The following is a 22,550-nucleotide window of genomic DNA, read 5'->3' as shown; positions in this document are numbered from 1 at the left end:
GCCCCGAGCAAGGGCCAGGGAGCGGGTATCTAAGAGATGGCACACACAGCTGTGCTAAAAACGGTGTTCCTGGGGAAAAAAGGAAGGTCAATGTTCATAGTAACATCTGTAGAGTCACCCCCCAAAACCTGTGACTGTCTCAGTACGGAGGTGTGACGTACTGAATATGCAGCAGACCCAGGAGAGCATCACCCTTGTTCAGTTGTTCGTGACCCTCTCCAGAAACCTCACGGATTGCAGCCCCTTGTGCTCCCCTTCTCACAGATAGAATTACCACCTTGCTCCAGTACCTCACACCACTGACCTCCCTTACTTAACTGCAAGCTGCTGTCACAAACTTCCAGCTTCACCCATCTTGGGAATCTCCATCCCACCATCTGCCCAAGTAGGGCCTCCAACTCTGCTCACTACTCCTGTGGCCCTTTCACAGGGTAACTTAGTGCCTTGAGCCCTCCTCCAGGCAAGACCAGGGCTGCCCGGGCTCCGGGGAAAGGCAACGGACACTCCCTGTGGCCTAAGGCCTGGCAGTAGCATCAGAAGCTTCCAACCGTGCGCCAGGACCACTTCCTCCAGCTGGCACTGGGGACCGAGCCCTGTGGCGCAGCCGTTTTGGGGCCCCTTTCACACCCCTGCTGCACTTCCCGCTGGAGTCTCATGGCTGCTGACCACCTGGGTAGGGTGTTCCTGCAGCAGGAGAGGAGCCTGACTCTCCCTCAGCAGCAGCCAGCTGGCATTTCTGAGGGCCTCCACCTCGGCAGGCCTGCCTGCCGTGTAGCATTTCTAGGCGGGCCACACAGCGAAGGCTCACAGTGACCTGCAGCCTTTATAAAGACATGGTATTCATTTTTCAGAGTCTGCGTGTCTTGAGAGCAGAACGCTAGAAAACTCTGCTGCTCCACCTCAACAACTATACTAGAGTATACTGAGGTGTATACTGAGCCTACTGAGGTGCCACTGCTGCCCCAGTCTACCTAGAAGTACTAAAATTACTGAAATCTTGCTATTTTAAGACTACTGATTTGCACTTCAAAGAACCAAGTCACAACTTATTAGAATAAACTTTTATTTAATGCTCTCAGGATCCTTATTTTATACTTTATGCAACAAAACCCGCTACATTCAAATCTATACAGATTTACTGATATATCATTCATGTTTTACAAAACTGCATATAGGTTTGGGAAATTTGTATAAGTTACCTTTATTTACATGTAGTATCCTCAGCCCTAATGACCTAGTCCAAGAATAAAACAAAGTGGGACTTTAAATATCCCTTAAGACCCATTACATTTGTTACATAATTTACAGATCTTCAGAGAGATGTGCTACACTTCCTTCTTGCATATTTATAAAGACTGTGACTAAGCAGAAATTTGCTGGCCAAAGCTAGATACTGTCCTTTCTTCAGATCATATCGGTAATAAAACGTTAAAATTAGAGCAAGCCAGGTATATAAACCAATTTTTTTCTTTTAGAATCTGCTTTGATAATCTTTTAACCACCACTTGCTCAAAGAAGTGTTAACATTAATACAAAAAATACCCACATTTACAAAAGAAATCAAACTAATATTTATATGACAAGTTGATCTACAATAAATTGCACATCGTTGGTTATGACTTTGGTTATACTGTATCAACAAATTTGGTTTCTAGACTAACAGTGGAGAAAAAAATATAAAAATGCAGCTATAGAAACTAGCATAACCTGTAAACATATTACAGAACCAAATTCTGCACCTGGTGAACATGTGCATAACCTCCGTGCCGTTCAGAGAGGTTCGCACACATCAGACTGCTGAATTTGGCCCAGAAAACCCTGTAAACATGTTCTTTATTGTTATGTAGTGCAATACTGCAAGAATGGATAATAAAGGCCTCTAGCTACCAGTAACTAATACTGAGTGATATCCATACAAGTTTCACTTTAAGATTAATTTGTTTCAAAAGGCTGAATTGAAAATATTACCCATCGTCAAACTACAAATTTATCAAAAAAGGTGATGAGCACTCAATAAACCATCAGTATACAAATTCAGCCAAAAAACAGGATATAATTTTTCATTACAATACAGAATGATGCTGCTTGTCTGTCTTATATAAAAATCCTGGTTTTGTTACGCGGTTTTAAAAAAAGCAAGTTAGAAACAAAAATCTAACGAATAAGGTGGGTCAGCAAGTCCATGTTCTGCAAACTGATGGCTGTAACACAAAAAAACGCTTTCCAATGTTTTACCTAATATGCCGAATTATAAGGTGCTTTGGGCAGATCTGTAGCAAACAGCCTGAAGCAGCACAGATTATGATATTGCATTACATGAAGTTTGTTGGGTTTGGGGTTTTTCTTTTCTTTTTTTTTTTTTTTCCTTTTTTAATAAAACAGTTTAACCATTTCAGTTGTTCCTATTAAAGCAGCAATTCAAATTTTACACCCTCCGCAAAGACTTCTTCACAGTTTTACTTCAGTAGTTTACTGCAGAACAGTCTGTCAAATACTGTAGAACAGGCAACTGTTTTTAAGCACTTTAGTTTAACACTTTAGTTTTTGACTGACTTGGCACTGGCCCATCCAATGTGTATTTGTAGTTATTGGCAAAGTACATAAAACCATGGAAATGGCAAAATACATCTTTGAAAAAGTTAGTGAATTTTTAGTACTTATTTTACAAGTGATATTATGAAGATTGAATAGACATGTGACTAAATACAATGGTAGTCCCTGGAAAATTCAAATTCATTTGTAAACCCTTAAAATGAAATTGCAGCACTGGACCGATACAATTTATGTCTGTGTCTTAATCAACCCCATCAAAACCCTGAGTATTTTCAATGGCTAGAAGAAGTTTATCCCATAAATCTTCAAACGAGTCATATGGAGGCAAATCCAAGCGATTAAAGCTGAAAAACAGATGAAAACTCTTAAGTATTTTATCACTTTCACTAAAGGTCGTAATTTACTTCAACACTCACCAGGTATGAGCTCTTGGCAGTTTTTCAGGGGTACCCCACTGTTCAACTGTAAACAACTGTGGTCCATTTGAACCTGTGGAGAAGAATACATCAATTTTCACCCCATTATGAGATTCTGTGTAATCAGAAATCAAGTTATGACACACTTCAGGTTTCTGTAATTCAATTCTGACATCAGTAGTAGAAGCTATCTATAGGAATCAAATACGGTCTATACTCAGTAATGGTCAATAATCCTAATTTGCTTGTATTTTTAATTATTACTAGCTATATTTAATTTCAAGAGACTTTTACACCCTAAGCTCAGAAATCTAAGGCCTAAGTACACATGCGTAGTAGTCAGCACTGAAAATTTTATGCAGAAGACAGTTTTACACTGTACAAATTTGCATGTAAAAATTGAGATGTGTTTATCACAAAGTGCCAAGTTACAAAACCTGGCAGAAAGCATTCAGTGTCCACCTCTACGCACACAACAGTAGTGGAGTAACTGAGAACTTTCTGAAACACCCCAGGGATGTACACATGCACCCGAGAGAACTTGGCTGGTTAACAAGTACAGCTCCAGCTGCACCCGTGCCTTCAGCAAATGTCACGTCTGAAAGTTTCTTGGACTTCCCAACTCTCGCCAAAGAGATGCAAAGGGGATTTTGTAACCATTTCCTTAAGGAAGTATTGAAAGCCTTTGTGTATGTCTGCAGAAGATTGTGTGGTGCAAAAAAGTCACTATCTTGTCAGAGAACAGGAGATGGTCTGCGACGGTGGGTGTCCTCTGGCTATTCTACAAGGAGACCACCGGAGGACGGTCTACAAGACCATTCCCCCAGTCAGGGAAGTGTGTTCCAAGGCAGATGGCTACCCAGGTATGTTCGAGCAGCCCTCTGCTGCTGAAATGGAAGATGGAAAACATGTTTCAGATTAAAGACGAACAGCAGTAATGAGAACAGGCTGATGTAGGAATACAGCTGAGGTATAAATGCTGTGCAGAGTATCTCCAGACCCATGAAATTAATTTGGGTTTATAGTGCAGGCAGACACCTCTTCTTTTTCCATGACTCCTCCAAAACGTACGTTTGTTTCACTACACATTACAAGTGTCAGTTCAAGGAGATTTAATTTGTGGTTTTATGGAGACATGAATAAAAAGAAATGTATACATATTCATAAGAAAATTAAGCAGTATTATAACAGCATGTAGCAGTGCACATTGTAGAATTGGATTCTAAAGATATTAGCCAATTCACTTAGCCAATTCTAAAGATATTAGCCAATTCATTTTCCTGAATTTTCAATTCAGGAAAAAAACCCCAACCCCAAACATGAAAATAAAGTAAGAGGAGAAGAAAACTCTTTCACAATTCCTAACACACACAAAAAGCTAGGAAAGGCCGATCAGTGCACAGAAACTATACTCCATACAAGCCTAGTGAATGAACTAGACAGATGAGAGCAAACACTGAGCACTAAAATATTATCAGCGACACCATTCTGTGAACCTGTGAGACAGGTCAGTAGTTGTAGGAACACTTCCAGCTCCTCTTCTTTACTTTTTTCCTTGGGTTACATATTTCTTCAGTGCAGAAGGCTGATTGGGAAAGATAACTAGTAAGAATGCCTGGAGTAAGGATGAAGTAGAGAAGCAGCTCTAGACACTGACGGTGCATTAAGCTCCCTTTTAACAGCTAGGTAAGGGTAAGTCTGCATTTTAGCTATCCAACTAATGTAACTAGAGGCTGACAAGGCATGGTGAGGCGAAGACAAGAAACCTAAGACAGCCACGTCTGTTCAGTGTCCTAGTTCCCAAACTTGAGCGGATTTGCTCACGGACACCAAGCACTTCGTTTTTTCCGAGCAGAACTGCCTCTCTGGGCCACGAGAGGGAGATGTCCCGCTAGAAGCCAGCTCCGGGCTGCAGCCCGAGGGTGCCAAAGGAACAACCACAGGGCAGCCGGGCAGCACCCAAGCACACGTCCCAGCACAAAGCCTTGAAGAACCACCTAAGGTTCTTCAAATACAAGCAGGTACTAGAAATGTGACTATGATCATTACTGGGGCTCAGTGAGGATGGCATGCTGGCCACAGTAAAACAGACATAACGGTAAGAGAAAGAAACAAAGCACTCTTAAGACAGTTGAATTTTTCGTGAATGAGTGAACAGAGCCAAAGAAGCCAGGACTTGGCCAGGTGACTGCCTACTAATCCCTGGGCAGAAGGGAGCTAAGAGCCTTCCCTGTACCATTCCTCACTTCTCTCTCTGTCAGTGTTTTTAGACAAATAAAAAAAAAATCCAGAGGCAGCAGAACTCTGATCAGGCTCCACTGCGACGAGCACGTGCTGTAACTCCAACAGCACCAAGGTTCAGGTGCAACAGCACACACGTGGCTCAAGTCTGCTCAGGGTACTGTCCTTCTCACTGAAACTCATAACTTAAGGAACAGCAAAAATAAACCAAGTATTTATGATGAAAATGGAGAGGGACAAATGGGAACACATGGTGGGTGGTATTTGTTCACAATTCTAGTGTTTCATAAACAAATCACTGTCTTGTTTACAAAGGAGGAAATGTTGATTCAAATATGAAAGTTAGGCTATTTATTCATTTGCGTAAGATCTCAAGCACTTGTAGCCTTCATAAAGTAGTCTAGCAGAAAACATAATAGCTGATGGCAGCTGGAAAGAAGTCTTCCCGTAAGCAAACACCCCCGCCCTTCGTGGGTTGTTCTATCTGCTTGCCCACGGTCCTTTGGCAGTGGGTTTGCTGGCTGCTGTACTGAAACCTGCCATCTGCTTATTTCACTGCACTGCAGGTTCACTATTTCTCTTCTGGCATTATGTTTAGCTCTATGGCATTTCAGTGGTTCTCTTCAGAGTGTATCCTTACAAACAATTATATACGCACCATTGTGGCTTGTAAGCAGGTAAGAGCAGTTGGGGAACTTAGAAGAATCTGAAGTTAACTGCTGATGCCAGCATGTCTTTGTAATCAGATAACAGAACTTTCTTCGAGCTCTATCACATATTAAACAGCAGTTTTTGCAGCTCTTTAGAACTTCAAAATCCACATTTGAGAAGTACTATACATTTAAAACCTTCCAAAAACAGAACTAAAATAAAAGTATTTATAGAACACGGAAAACGTGTGATCTAAGTGACTCTTCTTTTAACTGCCTGTATATACTCACTTTTAAAGGAAAATTTGCAAAATAACATACTTATGTTTGAAGTCAAGTACCATGACAGTGTTGGTATCACGTTCTCCGTTACTTCACTGTAAGCATAATCACAAGTACTCACCATACAGCTCAGCAAACCCATTCATGGGTACGCGTGACGTGCCAGTAACAAACTGAAGTAATCTTATTCGCTTTTCGGAGTCCATCATTAAGACTGCCTATGTATGATAATGAGTACAATTAAAGATTTATTTTTAACCTAAGGTTTTAAGCTAGCAGATTTATGCAACATAGTTTCCAGCTCTCAGTGACTGTCCTTTATAGATATGCATTTTTTAGTGGCAGTCTACTTCTCTGCCTACTGCTAAAAGCTATGAAGCCAACCATTTTTTAATGGCACTGTAACAAGAGTACGGTTACTGGCTTAGCAGGCTGTTAAAATACTTCCCTTGAAGATTTGGTCCCTACTTTCTTTGAAGTTCCCTAATGTTATGAACTAGCAGCCAAATTCCTGTAATTTATTAAACAGAAGGTTTAACACGTCTTTAGTGTAACCATGCCAAAAAAACCTACACAGAAAGATTTTTAACCCCAGTCAGACATGGATTTTTTGGTACAGGCAAGTATCACTAGTATATTTACATTCCTACAATGCACCTCATCTTTAGTTTTCTTACTATCTTTCTCAGGCGATTTAATGGTCAAATATTTACCTACCTACTGATGAGTCATACGATAAAATAGCACAGCTGAAAAGGGAGCAGCTTCTGAACAGGTTTTATGTTAAAAGGAGGAAAGTAGAACTTCACGATACCTTCCAGAACCACTGTATTACTTGATGGTTTATGTTGTAGCCATTTTTGTATTTGGTATGTAGTTTCCAATCAGCCACATCCACATCTCCCAGCCCACACATTAGTAACTACACAGATTAAGAAAACAAAGTTTTAAGTTAGTAACATTAAGATTCAACATCGTCTGTTCTCTTTTCTGTGATATACTTACCTCTAGCTCATTTTCATCAAAAATTTTAATCAGATCCTGCGGTATTAGTTCAAAAAAGCCCTAAAGAGATGAGGGAAGTTTTTAGAATTCAAGTCAACATTATTTAAGCATTTTTGTTCACTGAGAATGATATTTAGAGGCTTTAGTAAGCTGAGCCAAAGCAACACATCAAATACAGATGTCTGGACATTGGCAGTCCCCAGTTTGATTACAGCACTTAATTCTGACTATCTCACATCTTTACTGCACCACACTGAATGGTGAATACGCAAGTCTAAATATCGCATATGCAATGTAATTTATTCAAAAAAGGGGCAAACCAGCTAGTTTAATTCTATTAGTTTGATTTAATTTTCATTTCTGCAGAGATCATTGAATAGCTTGCACTACAGCTAAAGCTATCAGCCACGACTGAGAAAGAAGTAAGTTTTTCAATATGAATTAAACAGTTCAGTAAAAAATACTAAAAAGATTAAGTCTGAAACAATACAAAGCTGGCACTACAAACAGTACCACTGCCTTTTTTATACCTGTAACAACATTATCTATGGGTCTTCAGGGTGTCCAAAAAAAGCTTAACATTGGATACAACAAATTCTTAGAATTTCTTTTGTAATTAAAACTGTACCTCTTTAAAGGCTGCCATTTGTTTCTGTACTCTGCTCACAAATCTCCACTGAATTACAAGACTGTAAAAACAAAAACAAAAAACCCCAAAAACATTTGAAAGGAAAGCAATTTATATACAAAGCAACAACTTCCATTTGTTGATGCAGCGAACACGCACAGCCCGTTACCAGAAGGGCAATCGAGTGAGGGACGCTGCACACAGCAACCACTACTTACTGAATGTAGTCTCTCTTGTTCTTGTTGGTGACAACTATTTCTGATCCACCACTTTTCAGTTCATGTTGATGGGTCTAAAGGCAACACATAGAATAGGTCTTAAACGAGATACATACATAATAGAATCCCTATGTTAATATTAGGTAATGTAGTTAACTCTTGAACACTGCAGAATTTGAAAACTATGAGAAACAGCTTCACAGGTCACCCGAATAAATAGTTTGGTTGATTGCTTTAAAAAAAGGCATTTTTCAGGGGTGCCAGATGGCAATGGGACAATCTCCATGTTTTCTGACCTGCTACGATCAATCACCTAACTGTGCACACAAGTCCTCAGTAATGTGGACTTCACTAACTGCATATTCAATGACTCAGCCTGTTTTTCAGATCTCAAGGAAAAACACTTAAGAGAATAATTCCAGCAGTGGTCCCAGTAAATAAATGAACGAATATTCATCTGTTACATAATGATTTATACTACTAGAACCTCAGTATACAAATACCTGATTTTCAGTCCACTACGGATGTACATTTTCATGCTCCTACTCAGGATCACTTTAGTTCCACAAAGGCTATTGTCCTACTTAGATGTAGTTGCCACCTGTAATTTGGATTTTTTATTCAAGATCTGTTCTATGTCTACATGACTTATCTTGGATAGTTTGGATACACAACAACAAACTAACTTACTCCATAGTTTTCTAGTACATCTTAGAGGAAAAAACCTATTATCTCCCAGTAAAATTTATGATTCCAACCATTTTCAAAAGAGCTCATCCTTTCCAGCCAATTGCATAAAACCTACCTCTACGCCACATTCAGTACTGGGACCATGAATATCTTCATAGCAACAGCTACATTTCAATACAAGTATAACTTGTGAAGAAAATATGAACTATTTTTTAAAGCTCTGCTTATTTCCAAGTCTTACATCACAGCCAGGCGAACAGAGCACTGCATTAGCAGGTGCCAGATAAAAGAAGCTGTTGAGTGAACACACCAACATGATGGTCAAGGAAGGGTTTTCCTTAATACCATACCAATAAAATTAGCTAGTTCCATAGATCAAATGTTTTCTTTTATGTTCTATTCTACTCTACTTTACATAAACATACTAACCTGACCAAAAAGTTCTTCATCAACTATAAATCTGAGGTCCAGTTCTGTTGGATCATTTTCAAGGATCCATCTGAGAGAATTGTAATATTCACTATCCTAAGAAAGAGAATTACAAAAAAGTAAATACAAAATAGAGCAGCCACCTTTTGAGCTACAAGAAGGTCCATTACAGCCCAGTGAATGCTGCTACCTAGGATAATCCTGTATTGGATACAGATACAATCTGCAGTTGTACAAAGCTACAAAGACCTTTAAAGGCTTTTAAAACCTGAAGACTCTGCAATCTCAGGACTAAAAATCTCTGACGTTGCAAAATGGTGATAAGATGGTCAGAATTAACTGATGTATTTTGTACTCTATCGTCTGTCATCCTGTATTTACCTTCACCATATTGTTAGCCATTACTACAATGAGCCCTAGGAAATGAAAATTAAGATAAAGCCAACCATACCCTGAGCTGCCTCAAAAGAATAGGGTCCAGCAGATTGAGGGAGAGGATTTTCCCCACTACTCCTCTATTGTGAGACCCCACCTGCAGTTCTGCATCCAGCTCTGGTGTCCCCAACACAAGAAGGACATGGACCTGCTTCAGCCAGCCCAGAGGAGGCCACAAAGATGCTCAGAGGGCTGAAGCACTTCTGCTAGGGGAACAGGCTGAGGAAGCTGGGGTTGTTAGCTGTGCTCCAGTACTTAAAAGGGGGCCTACAGGAAAGATAGGGAGGAACTCTCTTGCAGGGAGTGTAGTGACAGGACATGGGTTAACAGTTTGAAACTCAAAGCGGGTAGATTTAGCTTAGATGTTAGGAAGAAATTCTTCAAAGAGGGTGGTAAGGCACTGGAACAGGCTGTCCAGAAGGGTTGTGTACACCCCATCCCTGGAAGTGTTCAAGGCCAGGCTGGATGGGTTGTAACTAGATGATCCTTAAGGTCCTCCCTTCCAACCCAAACCATTCTATGATCCTAAAGCACTAAAAAAAAGTAATAATAATAAAAAAATCTTAAAAAAATAAGGGCACATCTAGAAACCTATTAAGAAAGGATAGGAAGTATATTTCTGTATGCTTAATAGGAATAGCAAAACCAGTAACAGATTAAAGAGATTAAATAAAATAAAAACCCCCAGTCTCCCCATGACTACTCAGGGAAACAAACAAGCAAATTGTAAAGGCTATGTTTTCCTCTAAAAACGTTACACTGTATGATTCAATAATTTTCAGCCTCTGAATGTATAAGAACACATACTTTTTAATAATCAAAAGACACAAGCTAATTAAAAAACCCCAGGTTGAGATAGGGATCCTAAAGATATTTATATTTTAAGAACCTTAGCATATCAAAATCTTTTAAGAAAACATCATAGCAAGTTGAGTTTTCAATACAGTTTAACTGACTTGAAACAAGTCTAGGTCTCTGATTTTCACTAGAAATTTTGTAAGTCTAAGTTGTAAAGAAATTTTCAGCTACACCTTTTAGTTCCTATACATCATACACTTTCAACCTTTGCGATGTCATTAAAGATATATTAAAAATAATTAATGTGCACATGAAATCCTAACATACATGATAAAGCAAATTACATACCACAGACTCCATATCATGAAGCGTTATTGGTTTCTGGAGCATCATCTTGTAAAAAGGACGAATAAAAAAGGCTTTGAAGAAGAACAAGTAAATTGAACAGTGTGTTACTTAAAACTCAAAATATGCACAATATTAATCTCAGTATCATGTTACACAAAATAAGTACTAACCATCCAAAAGTTTGCCATGGTAAACAGCCATTCCAGCTACACGACCTATAAACTTGAAATAAGAGAGATGATCTTCATTGCACAGCCCAGAGTTTGGGTTGATCTGCAGGGTATAGTTATCTCTGAAGTCGAGGGAGGGAGCAGAGAAGAGAAAGAAAAACAAATTGTTGTACTACTGGAACAGTCCCACATCTGAAGATCTGAAAGACTTCACTGGTTACATCGGGTATCGCTTTTCATGATGTTGAAAAAATAGTCATATTTGGATTAATAAACCACTAATCTAATGCTAAGCACTACTCAACAGAAGATTCTATTAGCAGAGCAGGAATAACAGTTTTGAAACCCCACGAACTACCTTTCTAAGGCAGAGATATACCAAAGGGAAGGGCTTAACTCCTATTAATTCTGAAGTAGTCAGAGTAACATACTCTGCATTATTTGCTAACTACTGACTCTTCTGGAAGTAGGAGACTATTGACAGTAAAGGTACTATCTCCACATTATTATTCTGCCAGACCAAGAACAAGGTGCAGAATATTGCAGTTATTAACAACTAAACCCTCCTAGACAGTGGGGGGTGGGGACTAATTCCATTTTTCAAGTGGGTATGAGAGCTACAATTGATCTGCTTTCCCTAACTAGTCTTCATGCCTTCCAAACCTGTATTACTTACGTAGCTGAATATTCGAACAATCCATAATAAGGATTAAACATTTCTTTAGAGAGAAGAAAGAACCATTCCCTGGCCACTCCTCCATAGTCTAAACCTTTTTCACCATCAAATTCAATCCAAAGTCTTGCTTTAAGGAAATCTGCTCTCTTCACAGCTATAATTCTTCTGTAAGAGTCTTCAAGGATTGTTGTGCGATGAATTTTCATTTCAAATCTATTTGGAATATCACTCTAAAGGAAATAAAGAAAACAAACAACACACCAGGATATTAAAACAAAACCAGCATTGTTTAGTCTTGCAGACTATGCAAATTCTGTAAACAAAGATTAGCACACAGAGCCTTTTCTTAAATAATTTGGAAATATAACACAGTATGATTGACTAGAGGCTCTATGTACATACAATTCACCTGCCATGGAGTGTTTCAGGTACTATGTTGTATTTCACACCAAGAAAATGTGGTTGAAATAACCTTTTGCTAGTACCAGCGTATGCTCAGTTGCTCTGTGTGCAGCAAGACATGGAATCTTTTTTTAAACACTGAAAATTCATCATATTTTTTTTCCTTTTCATCAAGCCTATAAGCCTAGAGTTTATAAATAAAATTACTTTGGAATTGTTTTACTTATTTCACCTCCTAGTTCAATATTCTAACTATAAGGCTGTGTGTCCCATTCTCTTACTTAGGAGACACACAACAAACAAGTATTCCTACATTATTAAAATAAAAATCACTCAATTTAAAATTGGAAGTCACAAGAACAAATCGCAGGGTTTCTCTTCACCGTCCTATAGGAAAATATTTAAATTAAAATATCCAAGGAGCTTGTATTTGCTGCTGAGCTTTCAGAATAAACATCTACTAAACCAGAAATAAAACTCTGCTGAATCATTAAATCACTATATAAGAAGAGACCATTTTCTTGATTTTACTTGTCTTTCAGCAATTACTTCAGGCCAAATTGAGAAATTCAGTGAAAGTGAGAACAGGAAATTTCAACTCATGTTGCAGAAGGACTAGATTAGGATGATGCAATGAAACAATGTACTTCAAATTTCAAAAAACTAGTCACACACTGAGTAGAAATGATGAACTTATTAATGCAGAAATATCTAATATGTCAATGTGCAGAGCTCAAGTTCAGATTCCTAACTTTCTGCTGGATTTCTACGAAGTACTAACCTGTTTCTTCAATTTCTTTCTGAAGAATTCATACTTCCGCTTATAGTCCCTGGAGTAAGGCACAGCCTTTGGGGTTTTTTGGGGGGAGGGAAAAAGAGTGCTTGAGATACTCTAGCAATTAATGTAACATAAACGAGTCTGTATTTGTGAAACAGACAATACATTTCAGCTCTGAGAAAACAGGAATACATGTCTTAGTAAGTATCGGGAGACATTCAATTTATAAATATACGGACAGTTCAAAACATCTGGAACAAAAAGCACTTTGTTCAGATGATTTATTCTGATGAGTTCCAGAGAATTTATCCTGTACTTCACTATCGGCTGATGTGACCGAGATCACCAAGTTGCCCAGATCAAAGTGACCAAAATGCCTTTGGTGCCTAATGTAACGCACAGGCTTTCCTTGCTGCATCATGAGAGACCTGGCTACAAACACCTCTATTTTCCATGGACAGAGAAGGTTGTTTACATCTGTGGGCTATTAATAAACACAGCTATCAGTTGAACACTAAAACCCATCTATAATTATAATGTGTACCGTCTTTGCAATTAGTCCTGGTAATTTTGCACTTCAGATTAAGTATCAAGGCTGGATAATTATTTTTTAATTGCAAATAAATTTGATTCCTTTTAAAGGCATTTTCTTCTCCCCCTCCCCCCAAGCTTACTTCATGAATCAGTAGTTTTATTTCAGACACAATGGGTAAGAAAAAGTTAATGGTTTCTTACCCACATAAAATCTCCCATCCCTAGTCTCTAAGGAAGCTTTCTTACTACTATGGGAACCGAGTTTTCCTTCTGGCATTTAAAGACCATTTCCAGAGAAAGCTCTCTGAAGCGTACTTACAAAGACATAGGAACGCTTTGTGCAAACACCCTGGAAGTTTCATCTTCCTGATAAATGACAAGACCTTGTTTGGATTCTATTCCCAATGTTCTTGAAAAAGGTGTGAAAACTTACTGGTCCAGTTATCGACACATTCTGCAGTCGCGGATCCTCCCATTGGGTTTTCTTGGTATCTGCAAGACGTTTCTTAGTTAGCTCCATTAATTTAGATAACGTTCAGAAATAAAATGATGAGTGGGGGGAGGATACAGCATTGTACATACTGTGGTTTATGAAGAATATCCTTCCATCTGTGTGAGTTCGCTCTTCCCACCCTGGCTGTAAGGAGGAAACGCTTGTATTACAGATTTCTGACCATGTAGTTTGCCTAGAACTCACCAGGATCTGCAGCTGGGGGCTATTCCCCCTCTCCACCTACTCTCAGCAATGTAATTTAAAATAGAGTATTTTTTGTGTAAAAAGAAGTAGACTGCATTTTCTCATGTGTAAATTTTGATAGCGCTAATTTAAGTATTTAGATTGTTGTGTCTGCAAAACTAATACAAAACTTAACTTACTGGTAATGGACCCAGGTCTACTGGATCTAGGGAAGTCTTTCTCCTTGGGTGAGCAGAACTTTTCAGCCTTGGATCTTCCTAGGAAAGCAAAACAAGCAGCATATTAAAATTCCCTTGTTATTTTGCTTTTAAATTTTTTCCTCTTTAGTAATCATTGTGTAAAGAACGTGCTAGTACCAACTAGATAATTGTTGTATATTCTCCAGCCAAGTAGTTCCTTGGGGATTCTCAGTCCTCCAGTAATTCACTATCATCTAATTCTAACGACCTCTCACTTTTTTTTTTTTATATATACATGAACTCCTCATTCAACTCAGTTCTAGTGTAATTGAATTGAATTAATCTTCGCACGTGGTTTCTGGCACACCTTGTGCATTTTGGGTTTGGTGGCTGGTTTCTCTGGGGAGTAGGGGGAAGATGTTTGTGTTAAATGAGGTCTTTCACCTGACAGTAATACTGACCTACTCTTCACAATACTGACCTACTCTTCACATGCTATGACTCGACAATTCTGAGATTCTGTGGTGAAGTCCATCTATTAGCAGTGCCTCATGGTATATTGAGCCACTCTGTGGAGCTGTACAAGTCCCTTCTCTATACTGTGGCTGCACCTCGCCTGCTTTCTTAAGAATTCACAGAAATTTGCATTGTGCACTGTACCACGTGATAAATTCAAGGTAGTGGATTTCCTGTTGAAGGTAAGTTTACAAAACTGATTTCTGTTAAGAAGGCATATAAGCTATCACCGTTTTACAGTTCCGACTGAAGTTTCATTTAAGAGTTGCTTTACATCTGCAAACAGATTCCTACAGACACCAGTATTTTCCTCCTTGCAAGCTAAACTTTCAAGTACCAATACAGTTTGTAAAATTCATAATGTTCTACTCCCGACTGGTATTTTATATGACTGCATTTTTACTACATACGTTCTTTAACGGATATTACACAGCTACCTTGGCACTTAAGGAATCTAGAGAATCTTGCTGAAAACAGCAAAGCTTTGACTTGAGAGGAACTACAATGTCAGCCCACGAGAGTAGCTTTCCATTACCCATGTTGTAGTTTTGGTGTTGTGGTCAATAAAGAATGGTCTCCCATTGGGTGCATGTCGGACTTCCCAGCCTTTAGGGAGAAATCCTTGCTCCATTTCCGGCTGCTGCTGAGAAGACTGTTGCGATGAATCGCTCGATGTTGCTTGGGGTTGTCTTCCTGCAGAAGTACTTGGCGCAGCTGACAACTGACCTGTTTCCATAGCAATCTACGGTAAATGACAAAAAAAAAAAATTCAGAGCCCTGTAGAGCAATATATTTTTTCTACTAACCTATATGTTTGACTCACAAAAGCAGCTTTATAAAGCAAGTGCCACAGAGTACATCAATTTGTTTAGTATACTACCAACAACATGGACTAACAATCACTGATTATGCTAACAAGGTTATAAGCAGCCTTTCAGGCTTCTCAATCAGCTATCACTCTCCAGAAGGCTTATTATTAAAAACATTAATAATTAGAAGACAGACAGTACCTGCACAACTGGCTTTATCCAGGTAGTGGTTCTAGAGTTGTGATCTATATAATACGACCTCCCTTTTTCATCTTGCCGTTCTTCCCAGCCAGGGGGCAATCCGGATGAAGTAGGCAGTAACTAAATATTAGTGATAACAGAAGAAAAACAGTTACAAAAACTATGAAAGTGACTGTGAAAAGGCTTTCCTCTATCAAATTAAAACAAAATTATAATCCAGAAGGTTCTTGATTTTCGCAAATTGGACAAAACAGAAAAGTAGTATTTAGGTTTTTACTGAATAGCAGGAAGTGACTTTTTTTTTTAAAAAAAGATTCAAGTTCCTCATCTGAAAGGATTCATTTATATACTTGGTTTAGGCATGGCTGATCCAGCGCAGTACTCCTGTCTATAAACTCATGGTTTGTAGTGTCACCATGAAAACATAATGTAAGGATGGTGGTATGTATACCTTCTAATTATAAAGCAAAGGATTTGAAAAACGAACACCCTATCTCCATGGGAAGACTACTGCCTTCTGCAGGCTCTATCCATGCACTGAGCTCATGTTAAACCAAAAACACAAAGTTGGAATATGGAAGTTGTACAACTGCACTCTGATCTTGCTAGACTCATAGCTGCGATTTTGTCAGGACAGTTGCCAGAAGCAGAAGGCCAATTCTCAGTTAAAATGTCAGCACGTAATAGTTTAAAACCCTAAAAGTTTTACATGAAGAAAATCTTTCAGCTTCTCTTCTACACAAGCCTGTGTATTTTGGAAAATGACATACCACTGGATGTGCAGGCTGCTCTTCAGCTCTGTATGTGTGCAGACTACCTCTTCTGCTGGAATGGTTCTTGAAGTAGTGAAAAGGAATGACATATTAGCTATTATTACAGCTTTAAGGATGGTAGCACACAGTCAGCAATGGTATCACACTTGAAACGATTAGTTTTCATCTTGAGCAAAGTGTCTTATTTGTTTTTAAACGTAGATTTAACATAGTATTTTTGACACTCCTGGTTTAACACTGCTAGAAACATTAAGTTCGCAGTGTCCATTATAACCTCAAACCAGAGTAATACAGAGGCTTGTGAAAGTTTTGAAAACCCCATCAATAGACATTTTGGCACGTAAAACGTTTGTTAATTGCAACGAGTTACACTGCAATTGAATTTACAGTATAGAGCTTACTGCCATACCTTGTCAGTAGGCTAAGGCCTGTGACATAGCTGAACTAAAACACAACTTTTCAGAGAGTAGACTAGTTAATAATGACAAGATACAAGAGTCTGAGACATCCAGTTTCAAAATAATAATTCAATCCCTGGACTTTGCATAAATGTCCACTTTTCTGCCCACAGTCATATTGAGATTTCATCTGTGACAACTAAACAACTGTATTTCCTCTTGCTCCTGAATTTCCCCAATTATTTGAAGGCTTTTTTTTTTTTTTAAACTATCTACATACCCTTTTAGAATACTTCAAAGAAAAAACATGATCAGGTTTTAAATGTATTTTTGGGGGGTGATGGAGGTGAAAGCAGGCAAGGCTGTCACTCTAGCTGGCTCTTGAAAATAATTTGAACATCTGTCTCTTCCTTTGCTTACAACACCCAAGCAAGTAGATTTAAGAGTTTTGCTGCTATCCATAGGAATCTGAATAACGGAGATCAAGTAAAGTCTTGCTACTCTCATGATGCCTTTGCACAAACTTAGAAAAGCATAGTCAATTCCATACCTACCTTTGGAGTGGCATTCTTGGCATCATAAAAGCTAATGATTTTATTTAAATATCAAACCTTACAGACTAGATGGTCTGGGTCACCTTTAGGCTTTCCGCAATGGACAGTGGATGTCTCAAGTCATGTATCAGGTTACAAGGCTGTTTGTGGAGCCCAGCTTTCACAAGACAGCTGACCTTATTTACTTGCTTGCTACCACCAAAAAGCCAAGTCTCACTCCTGGCTATGTACTCCTACTGCTTCCGCTTTGCCACTGCAGTATTTGTCAGACAACCTAGCATGCTGCTTCAACTTGCTAAAACCACAAAACCACAGCTGAGGGATAAAGATAATAGTTTTCTGCTGGGTCAGCAAACTGAACAGACTCACTGAGACGTCAGACAAGTTTCATAACTGGCACAAGAGCCGAGGAACTGTATAAGCAAGGTCCCTTTCTCTCTCCTACAAACTCACCATGTTTACTCAGCCCAATCATAAAACCATATCTCAGTCACAGTGAAAAATGAGTTACTTAAATGTTAATATGAATTATTTAAAGATTAGTTCTACCAGTAGTAATCTTCTGCGCAAAATGTTATAGATATTTTTGTACATTAGAACAATGAGAAAAATAATTTACAGTGTAGGTTGCTGACTGGCCAGCAGCTGAATTTCCAGAGGTAGTAAGTCTGGTATTCAGTTCTTCTGCAAGATGAGTCTGTATATCACAGTTACTCTGTGAGAGAGGTATTTGAAGGTTCTGATTGCTATACATTGTTGCCTCATCTTCAGTTATAATTTCCCAGCTCTTTAAAAACAAAATAAAGAAAAAACATTTTTTAAAAGTAGTTCCAAGTTACAAATAATTAAGACAGCCTTTTTACTTAGATTAAAAAGTTACTCGCATTTCAGAAACATTTACAGATTGTTTATACCTCGGGGGAATCTCTGTTGTCGAGATTTTCAGTATCCTCTGATATCTGTCGCCGATGAGTGAACACATGCTGGGCCTCCAACTGCACGCTACCGCTATCTGCAACAGCTACATTGTCCCTGTTGAGGGCAGGGAGGGAAGTCAGCATGCAGTCGTCACGTTTCATCTTTCAGCAGTAAGCTAGGCTAGTAACAAGCACATACTTTACAGTCACTTCGGCAGAAAAAAAAGAAACGGTCACAGACTGGCAAAATTACTGTAAACTGTTCAAAAAGAACAAGCATTTGTGTCAGCATGAAGTGAAAGCTAAAGAACGTGATAGCATTCCAGGTATGGTTTTTGTAATTCACATGCAAAGGGAAAAAAAAAAACCTTAAAAAACAAAGGTAAATAAATTAATGCAGTCCCTGCAGGGAAGGAGGAATCAGGCTTAGAGCTGGAAAATAAGTTGCTTTCCATTACTACAGTTATTATCTCTCACAATTGCAACCAGTTTCTATTTGAATGCATACTCCCAGAGAACAGGAAGTGTAGCATGCAGTTTAAATGACCGCTAGCCAGTGACCATTACACGTGGCCTTGGAAGTTCAGCTATAGAAAGCTCTCTGCTAGTTCTCAAGCTGGTCACTTTCTAGTTCTCCTTGCTTTCAGCATAACCACTAGCGTAACTAGTTACACTAGTTAATACAAGACTTGAATTTTGAGGCCGAAAGACATACTGAGCAGTTGGTCTTTTCCACTGTGTTCTTCTGAATTCGTGATTGACGTAGTAGGTCCTGCCGAGGATGTCTTGCCTTTTTGGAGGAGTTTCCTGCTGCTGCTGTTGTGGCTGGCTAGCAGCATCTGGTTGGTCCAGTATAATCCACCCAGGCTAAGAGATACAATAACCACCTTTAATATTACTAAAGTTAAAGAAGTATCCCAATTTATTAAAACACCTGCCTTTTAAGGTGTAGTTCCACTACATATTAAGCAACTAACACTGGCTCTGAGTTCTCGTGTGTATTTCTCAATAAATCATAGCACAAAGAGTTATGCATGCAGAAATCTTACTTTTAACTCAAGTTCCTTAAACATATTATCATCAAAAGTTGCTTATTCCAGGAAGATAAAAAGCATTTATAGAGAACGTTAAAGAAAGTAAATAAATTTCACTTCACACATATGCTGCAAATGTACGAGTCAGATGAACATACCGTTCCATAATGAAGTTTAATTACAGCAAAGGTAGTAATGCTAATTAGATAAATTTTAAGTCCTGAAAGGAAATCCATTGATCTAAATTAGACAGTCTTACACAAGATTACAAATGTAAAGTAGTTAAAAACCAAAATATTCCTATAAATTGGAGCGAGTTGAAATTCTAAAACCAGCAAGAAGTCTGTGTCTGGCTGGCTGGGGTCAAACAACGTTAAGCAGCAGTAAAAATACTGGGCAACAATACTTCCATTAATCTCAAATCAAGAAAAGTTACATAGCCACATGGCAAGTCAGTACCAGAACAAAATCAGAAGACTAATGTATTTTTTTTTTTTTAGCTATACTGACAGGGCTACTCCTTTAGTTAGAAAAAATGCTCCAGAAATTTTATGCAGACTTACAACTTTCATGTAAGATATAAGCAACCACTTTTAGCTTGTTTGATTCCTAACATTCATTTGTCCTGTATCCACCCTTAATAGTTGAAGAAATTATCTAGGTTTTTCAGCAATAAATACATCTTTGCCCACCTCCAATTCTTCAGCCTGCTCTGTGGTTTCTTCTTCAGAACCATTGCTTTTAGGTAAGTAAGTCATTTTTAATCTAAGGTGGCCTTTAACTCTTGATTTGTGGCTGCAAAAGACAAAACAAAATGTTCTTACTGTGCACTTGTGCAGTTGTTACCTGGAGATGAAAACAGATGAAAAAGCACAGCTAGAGAATTATTCTTAAGTTTCTCAACACAAACATTGGGTTCTGTAGTTTAAATTTATGAAGTTCTGTAATGGCATTGAGCTTTTAGACTTCTGAATACACCTGATATTAAGTACCATAAGTGGAAACCTTTCTTGCAACTCATTCCTCTGAAAAATTCCCTAGTATCCAACACATAACTATAAAGAACAAGGAAATACGAGTAATTACAATTTAATTAATTTAATAATAATAATCTGACTGTGTGCAGACAATCTAGCAAGCATTATTTCAGCCTACAGGACTACTTATACAAAAACTAAGTTACAGCAAGCTCATATACTTCAGTATCTGCATCTCTGTTCAGCTTAATGCATTATTAGAAGCCTGAAAATTTTATTTAATATTTTCACTTGGCAAAATTTATCAAATAATCTCATCTGTTTGACTGTTGGCATAGAAAAAGGAAGAGTCCTGAAAATATCACTAGTGAGTCAACTGGATACCTGCATATCATCTTAGTAAAATAAAGGAAAAAAACCTAAACTCCCAACATCACTAATCTAATGCTTAGCCTTTTTTGGGGTTTTTTTTGCCATGCAGAAACAGTGAATTACATTTTCTGATACCCAGAAAAATATTTCTTGTTGGATTATAAACATGTTCCTTCAGATTATATCCTGGTTTCAACAAAGCCTACACCCCTTTGAAAGAGAAAGTAACGTACCATCTTACTTCCCAATACAATAGTTGAACTCATTCATTTCAGAGTATTAACATGCTGATAATTTTTACTCAGATTGAGGTACTGGGAAAATAACAACCTTATCAATATTCCTAAGTAAATGCATATATAAGCAACATTGAAGAACACGCATTAACAGTACTAAAGCACCTAAAAGTTGAAATAATATTTCAAGGCAAATAAGCGCCAGAACCTGTGGCTGTATCTCTTACTACGAAGCGCTGCCAAATTCATGTGGTAGCCACTGCAAGAGGTCAGATCCTTGACTAACACACAACAAATTAAGGTAATTTATCTAGGAGACAATGAATGTTATTCTTCATTCATTCATAGGATGGGAGATGGCAAATTCAGAAAAGTAGGAGATTAAAAATGAAACCTGACAGTCACTAACTCTGTTAAAACCACTGATCTGCTAAAAATCAAGATGTGTAAAAGACTTAAAATGCTACTTCTGCTACCAACATGGCAGAGAAAGATCTCTATTTCTCACACATCCTGATGTTACTTTTAAATTGGAACCTATTACCTGAAAAATGTTGACATGTATTTTATTTCTAATTAAAGTTGCTAAAAACTGCTCATATTCAGGTTAAAAAAAATCTACATTTTGAAAGTAAACGTTAAATGCATAACAACGTCTATGTCAAAATGTTACCTATAATTTGTTTTTAACACAGGCCTTCCTAAATGTTAAGCAGCTCTTCACTTAAGTTTTATTACATTTATAATTAAGGGTACATGAAACAGGCAAACAAAAGAGACAAGAAGGCAGGAAACAATTTCAAGTTGAAAAGGGATAAATGAGTCGGGGCATAACACTGGTCACTGAGTTCACTGTTAAGCAAAACAGTAAATTGTTCAGATAATGTGAATTCTATCATGGCCTGCAGAAAAATGGCTTATTCTTACGAAAAAGCCATTATATTTACTTACAATTCTTGTGAGTATTTAAACAAGTGCTGACTTTTTAGTAGAACCACAAATACCTTACTCCATGGTGCTCAGATTTCTTTGATGAAAACAAAAAATTTTGACGTAAATTACAAGTGATTTTGTAACAGCATTGTTTAGATATGAAAGTTAGAATTCTTATGTGGTATTCACTTACCTTCTTGGATGAAGAACAAAATCCTTAAATGTATAGGGTCTCTCCATACTTGGATTTTCTGTCTGGAATAATACAAGTTTTATCAAGAAAAATCTGTATCAAACACTTGAAGTTAAAGAAAATTATCAGAAATTTACAAGGAGTTTCTTTAAAGGCCATGTAACATTTGAAAATTTAATTTATAGGTTTAGGTACAGTAATAAGAACTGCTTCAAGAAGAAAAAAATTACCTTTCAGTATACACATGTTAAAGGTTCTAAAGCACAGGAAAAAAAATTTTTAGCCTGAAATCAAGAAAGAGATTCTCAATTTTCACATTTAAAAGATCTGCCATAGCTTTTTCCTTGCCTCAATATTTTGCCTTTTTTTTTTTTTACTACACACAGAACATATATAAAAAGCCATTTCTAGATTTCAGACTTGGGGCTAAAAAATAAATCACAGCAGTATCCATTCTGAGCACATCTCTGTTCTGATTCACAAAAATGAAGGTGCCTAACAGAAAGAA

General features: G+C 37.9%; 1 protein-coding gene across 5 annotated transcripts in view; it reads right to left on the bottom strand.

Moving 5' to 3' along the window:
- Positions 1-2,794: 2,794 nt before the first annotated feature.
- The window catches only part of NEDD4 (neural precursor cell expressed, developmentally down-regulated 4, E3 ubiquitin protein ligase), a 43,187-nt gene continuing 23,431 nt past the window's right edge, over positions 2,795-22,550 (bottom strand). For 3 of the 5 annotated variants that reach the window (XM_010158228.1, XM_010158224.1, XM_010158226.1), the window contains 23 exons: positions 22,043-22,104; positions 20,024-20,126; positions 19,013-19,164; positions 18,295-18,412; positions 18,000-18,167; positions 16,426-16,491; positions 15,656-15,775; positions 15,181-15,387; positions 14,130-14,207; positions 13,836-13,890; positions 13,687-13,745; positions 12,723-12,788; positions 11,540-11,769; positions 10,864-10,985; positions 10,694-10,764; positions 9,113-9,208; positions 7,994-8,067; positions 7,776-7,836; positions 7,148-7,207; positions 6,957-7,064; positions 6,264-6,360; positions 2,970-3,042; positions 2,795-2,897 (listed from right to left, as the gene is read on the bottom strand). In XM_010158228.1, the coding sequence (XP_010156530.1) occupies positions 2,795-2,897; positions 2,970-3,042; positions 6,264-6,360; positions 6,957-7,064; positions 7,148-7,207; positions 7,776-7,836; positions 7,994-8,067; positions 9,113-9,208; positions 10,694-10,764; positions 10,864-10,985; positions 11,540-11,769; positions 12,723-12,788; positions 13,687-13,745; positions 13,836-13,890; positions 14,130-14,207; positions 15,181-15,387; positions 15,656-15,775; positions 16,426-16,491; positions 18,000-18,167; positions 18,295-18,412; positions 19,013-19,164; positions 20,024-20,126; positions 22,043-22,089 (2,334 nt within the window). In that variant the 5' untranslated portion in view covers positions 22,090-22,104. The remainder of the gene's footprint in view (positions 2,898-2,969; positions 3,043-6,263; positions 6,361-6,956; positions 7,065-7,147; positions 7,208-7,775; positions 7,837-7,993; positions 8,068-9,112; positions 9,209-10,693; positions 10,765-10,863; positions 10,986-11,539; positions 11,770-12,722; positions 12,789-13,686; positions 13,746-13,835; positions 13,891-14,129; positions 14,208-15,180; positions 15,388-15,655; positions 15,776-16,425; positions 16,492-17,999; positions 18,168-18,294; positions 18,413-19,012; positions 19,165-20,023; positions 20,127-22,042; positions 22,105-22,550) is intronic. The other 2 variants (XM_010158225.1, XM_010158227.1) reach the window with 2 other exon arrangements.

The sequence above is a fragment of the Eurypyga helias genome, unplaced genomic scaffold (assembly GCF_000690775.1).
Source record: "Eurypyga helias isolate BGI_N326 unplaced genomic scaffold, ASM69077v1 scaffold2029, whole genome shotgun sequence".
NCBI lineage: Eukaryota > Metazoa > Chordata > Aves > Eurypygiformes > Eurypygidae > Eurypyga > Eurypyga helias.
This window is presented reverse-complemented; position numbering and strand designations above follow the sequence as displayed.